A 7947-nucleotide genomic window follows, 5' to 3' on the forward strand; every position below is an offset into this window, starting at 1 on the left:
AGTTTTGATGGTCTTTATTTTACTTTTTCATGCGAGTAAAGAGAAGGAATTAGAGAAGGGTATTGTGCCAGAAGACGATCCAACTCTAACTCAGACCAATTATCTTCATTCACCTCAGCCGATCCTCTCCTTTTTGTGAAAGCAGGTGCTTCTCGTTCCTTCTTATCTGTTAATATTGTTCTATTCCCTTTTATCTGAGTGCACAAATCTCTTCCTCACTTTTGTTATCCTTCAAGGTAAGCAATTTATTCTTGTAGCTACTTTTGGTGGATATTCGATTTCAACTTTGCCCCTTTGATAATGGGTTGGGGTAAAATTTTGATTTTTGTCCCTTCTTCTCCAACACCAGTTTCAAGTAGAAAAAGGAGGAAAAATACCTTCTTTTTTTTTTTTGTGGGAACATCGGTTGATTCTCTTCTTGCCCATGAGTTGCCCATGAGACTGTTCAGAGTTTTTTTTAGTTGATTTTGTCAAAAGAACAATTCGATGTGCTTCTATAATCGTGGGTGTTGCTTGTATTGCTTCTAAACCATGCTGAACTGGCAATAGCTTTAAATCTGAGCTTTAGTTAATTTTAAGAAAGAAGAAGAGAGAGAAAAAGGTACTTCAGACATTTTTCGTGGATATATAGCTCATAAGAATCAGCATCTGGATGCATTAAGGTTAATTATGTTTTTTTAATTAATTGGCTTATTTATTTTTTAACCAAGCTTTTGCGTTTAGATATACGGGGTTAGCTTTAATTTCCCCCTTAAACTTTTCCTCTGCCAGTTAGATCTAGTTTCAAACATAAGTGTAGTTGCTACACCTAAGAATGAGTTGAGTCAATTCTTTGTGTGTGATGTAAGTTGTAGTTTTAGACATTTTGAAGTGCTAACCTGACAATGTTTGATGTAGAAGTACAGTTGCAAGAGGTTTGATGTCTGGAGAACATGATGTTTGCCTTATGTTTGTGTGATATCTTTTTGGTACTTCGGTATAGGTGGATGCTGTTAATTTTCTGAAGCTTCAAAGCGGCAGAGAATATAGATGATGTACTTATTGTTGCTTTACTGAAGGCAATGTGGTGTATTCATGGTACATGTGTTTGAAATGGGGAAATTGGGTGACATAATTATGATTAAAGTATTAGTGGATTTTCTTTTAACATTTGGTTTTATTTTATTTCAATATATGGCATCTACTGTTCTACATCCTTTTAGTTCTGCAATTACTTTCAGTGCCCACTTTAAGCTACCTGATATCTTTCTACTTACTCTTTGATGGAGCATTGCTAAGGGTTTTCATTGATGAAACATTAGCCTCATTCACTTATTTTTATCATTACACGTGTCCTTTATTTACAAGACTTTTAACCTTTATCTTATGTTCTTAATCCTTAACATTTCTATGAAACATTGGACAGGGCATGGCAGCTGATGAAGATGCTCACTTGTCAGCAGTGAAGTCTCAGCTTAGTCAAGCACATGAAACATGGAAGCAGGAGATTGAAGGAAGCCAATCCCAAGTTGATGCATTTCAAACAGAAGTTATGGAGGTAAAGGTTTGCAATCAGGGTTCAGATGGAAATACCAAAAAGGAGTTGGAGGTTCTTTGGCGAAGAGTCAAGACTGCTGCTACATTGTTGACCTACTTAAAATCAAAAGCTAGGCTCATGGCTGTTCCTCATCTAGCCCATACATCTTGTGGCATCAAACAATTAGAGGGGGTAGGCTTTGTTGACAAAAATGGGATACCATTATCAGGTTGGTCTACCAATGTTGATCTTTCTTCATTTGATGACACAGATGAAGAATCTTGGATAGGAATTAGTCATCAGCACGGTTCCTTAGATGAACAAGATGCTGTTTATATAGGTGAGATACTCAAGTCTGTACAGATGGTTGCAGATGTGATGGAAGCTCTTGTCAAAAGGGTTTTGTTGGTAGAATCAGAAACTGAAATAGAGAAGGAAAAAGTAGGTTTAAGTCAGGAAGAAATTAAGCGAAAGTCTACCCAGTTAGAGAACATGTCTATGAAATTAGAGGAGATGGAACGTTTTGCTTTGAGTACAAACAGTATTCTAAATGAGATGCGGCAGAGAGTTGAGGATTTGGTGGAAGAAACAACCAGACAGAGAGAGCGAGCTGCTGAAAATGAAGAGGAGCTTTCTAGAGTGAAGCGAGAATTTGAGTCTCTGAAATCGTATGTTAGTGGTTTAATCACAGTAAGGGAAACATTGCTTTCTTCAGAGAAGCAATTTCGAACTATTGAGAGGCTGTTTGAAAAGTGAGTATATTATATGGTATATGTGTAGAGCAACATGCATTTATTACGTATCCTGATAATCTAATGATTAACCTACATGATGTTGCTTGACTTAAATACCTTAGTACACTGCCTGCTTCATTTTTGTTCTTTTATATAGTTTGATTTTTTTATCTTGACACCATGCCATCATGTTGATTTTTCTTGGATAAAATTTTCTACTTTTGTGAAATAATGTTATCCTTTTTGTGGGTGTGGATAGGATTCTCTGTATGCATGACCAAGGTCTTGGACTCATTTCAAGAGCAAAATTTTGTACAACTCCAAAATAATCTTGGGAACCTTTAGTGAGAAGAAGTAAATACTATTAAATTTGGTGTTGTTGACATATATATGATAAATTATTAAACGGTCAATTGAGGTCTAACTACGATCTTGTCTATAATTATTTTCAATGGGAGTTGGTTCATGGTTAATAGTAATGCTTTTTTATTTTTTGAGGCTTGGTTAACTATAATGCTTTTATTTCAACAAAATCTAATCTTCTAAAGCATCATAACTTGGCTATTGTTTCATTCAGGAGGACTTCTTCCTTTTTATCTTCTACTTGACTTGGTCACATTTGTGCCACTTATCCAAGTCATATCTTTACCCTATTGGAGCACCCTTTTCTCACCAAAATCCCCCTTCCCAAATAATCACTTAGGCACCACTCTAGTAGAGGGGGCCTCCCAAGCCCTAGCAGGGTCTAGTACCAAAACTAGAAGTGTGAATTGTACCAGAAGTTTTTGGTCTAAAATCCTGTTATTATGTCAAGATAACTTGGGTCATGTGGTGGATGCTGCATTTCCTTTTTAATACATGCTTTTGTTACATGTTGGTGACTGGGGATGAACACCCACACATTTTCCTGTTGATGGAGTAAAACATTTATTTCAATCATCAACTCTCGTAGAATGTTCATTTCTATTTTGATATGTATTTTCCTTACGACCTGATGTTGCTCCGTGTCAGGCTAGTAGCAAAGACTACTCAATTAGAGGGTGAGAAAATGCAGAAAGAGGCTGAAGTTCAGAAACTTATGGAAGAGAATGTGAGGTTGAGTGCAATGCTTGACAAGAAAGAGGCTCAACTTCTAGCATTGAATGAACAGTGCAAGGTAATGGCCTTGAGCGCTTCAAATATATAAATGTCAATGAACCCGGCAAACTGGTTACTTTGCACTTTTATACTGACCAACGGAGGCATCTAAGTGAAGCTCCACTGGATAAAGAACTTGATCAAGGTCCTCTCAACCAGAAGAGGCACTAAGAAGGGGCTATCCATAAACATCATTAATGCCTTTATTTTATTTTCTGGTGCCATTTTTTGTTGTTAAAATTGAACGCAGAAAATACTTGTACTCGTGTGGAATGTAAACTTGCATATTCTTTCACAGAAAAAAAAAAAAGAGATATGGGGTGTCTCTTTGCTGTAAATATTGTAGACCGAATCAGGAACCTCATATCATAGATACCATCAAGTAGGTAACTTCTAAAAGGCAAAAGTATGAAGCTTACCCATGATTATCAAACCATTCTGTTGCCTCCTTCAAATGGTGTTCTGTATTCTTTACTGAGTAAACACATTATTTCTTCATTACTCATTACCCTAATGCCATGGATTTGGTTCTTACATAGGAATATAAATAGATTTCAAAACACGGTTGATCCATGGACATGAGTTTCTGGTTTCATGTCCTTGCCAAACTTTGTTCCTCCTGCCAGATTTTGAACCCTGAATTGATATGGAATTGTCTTCCAACAATTACCATATCAACCAAGAATACAGGTTCCTTGCTATGCTTCTCCCATATATTCTCCACATAACAGATACCACGAATTAACAAAAAAGAGAAGATATATTTTGAAAAATTCTCTTGATCTAATGTACTTTTTGCAGAAAAAAGACCAAATAATTGTTTTAAATTATAAATGAGATTTACTATTTTTTTCATTCATTGAATAGAAGAGTTGATGTTTTATATTTATAATTTTAAAATATGAATGATTATTTTAAAGACTAATAAGGATATTTATCATCCTTATAAGGCAGAACAACCAGACTCATTGCTTGTAAGTGTGGCATTCTATGATTTGTACCAGTTAACGAAGACATCTACAAAATTCAAAGCACTTAGGGAAAAAAGATATGGACTTCTATGACACTTCTATTGCTTGTAAACGCGTCATTGGACATTGGCACTGGCAATGTAAGTACCTATATTGCGCTATGACTTGTAAGCCAATCAACTTTAAAATAAAATTGAAAAAAAATCGTTCAGCTTTATTTACGGACTAAGGGCAATGACACATCTTACATTAAACTTAACTAAGGTCAAGTTTATTTACTAAGATTAAAAAATATTAAGACTTATTTAGTTAAAGTAGACATATTTTAAGTTATTTAAAATGTGTTTTAGGTGTCACAAATTTATCCTATTCAAATGAATATAAATAACATAACAACAATAATAATATTGTATTATTTTTTATTATAATGATTTAAAACCATACATATATTAATCTATTTAAAAGTAGTTTTGTTGACATATTTTAAAATTTTAATTAAAAAGTAAGTTTTGAATTTACACCAGTGATGCCTTTAGATTCATAACTTATTTAAGCGTGTTTAATAAGTTATTTTTAAACAATAACTTATGCAATGACTTATATGATAAAATTTATTAAAATGAAAGAGAAATAATTTATTTTAATAAATTATATAAAAATATTTATTAAAATAAGTTAAAAATAACTCATGACAGTCATAAAATATTTTTTTAATAAACTATTTATAAATTTTTCAAACTTTAAAAATAATTTGTCAAATAAATAAATTTAAATGAAATATTATATTTAAGGAATAGGCTAAAATTGTTTAAGGCTAAGCATAGTTATATTGACCCGTATTTACCCTTAATGTCTACTAACAAATTAATTTTAAAAAATATTTTATAATTTTTCTCATATAATTGTTAACAAAAAATATCCTCAAATCAACACAATTTAAACATAGTCATTATTTCAAAATGTAAGTATTTTATACATTGTATGGGTATATTTATATTTCAATAAAATTTAGATAAATATGCATGATTAATTCATGCAAAAAATTTAAAAAATATTTCAATGTTACAAAATTTCTCATAAATAAAAAAATTTAAACCATAAAATAAATCATTTATATATATATATATATATATATATATTATCCATTCAAATTCTACAATTTTTACTTTATTTTTTATTTTTTTTCTAATTTATCTCTCGGAGACTTATAATTTTCATAAAATGTAAAGAGAAACGATGCTCTCACAATAATTTTTTTAAAAAAAGTATGATTTGAGAAGGAGATAGAAATAAAAAAAGAGAAAAGCAGATAAAATAAATTATCTGATAGAAAAAAAGGAAAAATATTATAAACATTTATTATACGTGAATACTTTAAAATATTTGGATGTTGACGAAAGGAATAAAATAATAGACAGTGCCAGCAGCAATGCCGGACATAAAGTAACATAATTAGCTTAAAAGATTAGACCATTTTTTTATTATTATTTAAAGAATGAAAATGTAATAAGAAACCAAGCAACTGCCGAGGAATCAGAACAACACAGAAAAGCCAACACAAAACAAAGCATTATCTTGTTGTATGAATCAGGTGGTGGGTGCAAGTGCCCATAATTTCTCCCTAAAACCCTAAACCCCATTTCTCTGATTTGGTAAAAGCACAATTGGCAAATGTCTCACTCTCATCCGCTACCCCTTAAGAGACAAGGTGAACACTTTTCTGATGATGGTTCCTCTCCCATTAAACCCTCTCGACTCAAAATTGCAATACCCTCTGAAGATACAGACAAGAAGGTAACCCCCCTTTTTTTTCGCTTCGATCACCTAATTTTCAACCCTAATTGTTTATTTTCCCTCTCTCTCAAAAATTTCATTTTTTGGTTCAGAATGCGAACAGGAGGGTTAAGGATGTTGAAATTTGTGTCCCAATAGTGTATGGGACTATTGCATTTTATCTGGGTAGGAAGGCCAGTGAGTAAGTAGTGTCTTTGAAGGTGTTCCCTTTTCTGTTTTGGGTCAATGGATTTTGCAACTGTCTCTATTTCTAATCCTTCCTTGCTACCAGGTCTCAATCACATAAGTGGACAGTGTATGTGCGTGGAGCTACAAATGAAGATCTTGGGGTGGTGATTAAGCGTGTTGTGTTTCAGTTGCATCCCAGTTTCAATAATCCCACTAGAGTTGTTGAGTCACCCCCTTTTGAGTTATCAGAATGCGGTTGGGGTGAATTTGAAATAGCCATCACTTTATATTTCCACAGTGATGTTTGTGAAAAACAGTTGGACTTGTGAGTTTCTGTTGCTTGTTCTGGTTTTTTGGCTGATTACGTGGACTTGGGAGATTGCATTTTTTTTAATAACTTGTGTTAATGGATTTTCTTGTTATAGGTATCACCATTTGAAGTTGTATCCAGAAGATGAATCTGGTCCCCAGTCTACTAAGAAACCTGTTGTTGTTGAGTCTTACAATGAGATTGTTTTTCCTGAACCCTCAGAGGCTTTTGTAGCACGTGTACAGAATCATCCTGCTGTTGTGGTGCCTAGGCTTCCTGCTAGTTTGAATTTACCTAGTCCAGGTACTTCCCTTTCAATATTCTTCCTGTTACTATTTTGAATTTTTTTTTACCCTTCAGATTGATTGCTGTAAGCTTTCTCTTGTTTGGGTTTCTGCAGTACCTATTGATACTATGAATGACAAAGAGAGGGGTGACACCAAAGACCATCCTCTAAGCCAGTGGTTCATGAACTTCTCTGAGGCTGATGAGCTCTTAAAACTCGCAGCAGCTCGCCAACAGGTTATGGTTGCTTTATTCAATTATTCTATCGTTACACTTTATTTAACTAGGTAGTTTTGTAGATGCTATGCCTCCTCCTTTTCTTCTTTAAAATAAACATTATTCTTATGCGGTTATGGGGACTACAATCTGAAAATAAATATAATCAATTTACTGATCCATTCCTGATATGCGATTAATCAAGATAATATTTTCACAAATGAGATATTATTTCTATTTTGTCTGCATTTTTATTTTCTAGTCTAGCAGGCTTTTATTGGATGGTGAAACCTAATGGATTAGTACGTGGTTTTCACCAAATGTTTTATTTGTTTGGCACTGTTTTGGATGCATATTGTGAGCACTAAGTTAACTTCTCCCGTTGCACATGTGGACTTCTCTTTTTCACTGGTTGAAAGCATTTTTTTAATCTTTAACTGATGAGTTACATATGAAGTTATTTAATTATTAGACTTGGTGAGAATTTCTATGCTGACTGTGTTTGCAATGTCCAAGGTGCAAGCTCATATTGTTAAGCTGCGAAGACAATTGAGTTTGGTGGAAGGACTGCCTCAGCTGTCAAAACCGCCCTCTGGTTATGAATGTACATAATGATGAATAATTATGTATATATGGGTATAGTCTTCCTTGTAGATTGTGTTGAATATTTTTAGCTGTAGAAACCAATAGATTAGAGTTTTAGAAGAATGGACGTGATCAGTAGCCTTCATGCCTAAAATCTTAAATGATTATAGATGTGTATTAGCTGTACTTCGAGGAGTTTAATATTTTATCTTGAATTTTATATTTCTATCC

At 33.4% G+C, this 7947-nt stretch overlaps 2 protein-coding genes across 3 annotated transcripts; both read left to right on the forward strand.

Moving 5' to 3' along the window:
- On the forward strand, positions 1-4426 carry LOC113869066. 2 transcript variants are annotated; one of them, XM_027505193.1, is made up of 3 exons: positions 1-145; positions 1406-2268; positions 3262-4248. In XM_027505193.1, the coding sequence occupies exons 2-3, from the start codon at positions 1409-1411 to the stop codon at positions 3434-3436; spliced, it is 1035 nt and encodes a 344-aa protein (XP_027360994.1). In that variant the 5' UTR covers positions 1-145; positions 1406-1408; the 3' UTR covers positions 3437-4248. The 2 variants fall into 2 exon arrangements, with proteins under 2 accessions (XP_027360994.1, XP_027360995.1); XM_027505194.1 differs by having other exon boundaries at positions 136-236; positions 1406-4426.
- Positions 4427-5874: 1448 nt separating this feature from the next.
- LOC113869308 (transcription initiation factor TFIID subunit 14b-like) lies at positions 5875-7947 on the forward strand. The gene is made up of 6 exons (XM_027505572.1): positions 5875-6152; positions 6245-6333; positions 6424-6645; positions 6746-6933; positions 7031-7152; positions 7648-7947. Exons 1-6 carry the CDS (start codon positions 6030-6032, stop codon positions 7741-7743), a joined length of 840 nt encoding a protein of 279 aa, XP_027361373.1. The 5' UTR covers positions 5875-6029; the 3' UTR covers positions 7744-7947.

The sequence above is a fragment of the Abrus precatorius genome, unplaced genomic scaffold, assembly GCF_003935025.1.
Source record: "Abrus precatorius isolate BTA unplaced genomic scaffold, Abrus_2018 Scaffold6, whole genome shotgun sequence".
Taxonomy (NCBI): Eukaryota; Viridiplantae; Streptophyta; class Magnoliopsida; order Fabales; family Fabaceae; genus Abrus; species Abrus precatorius.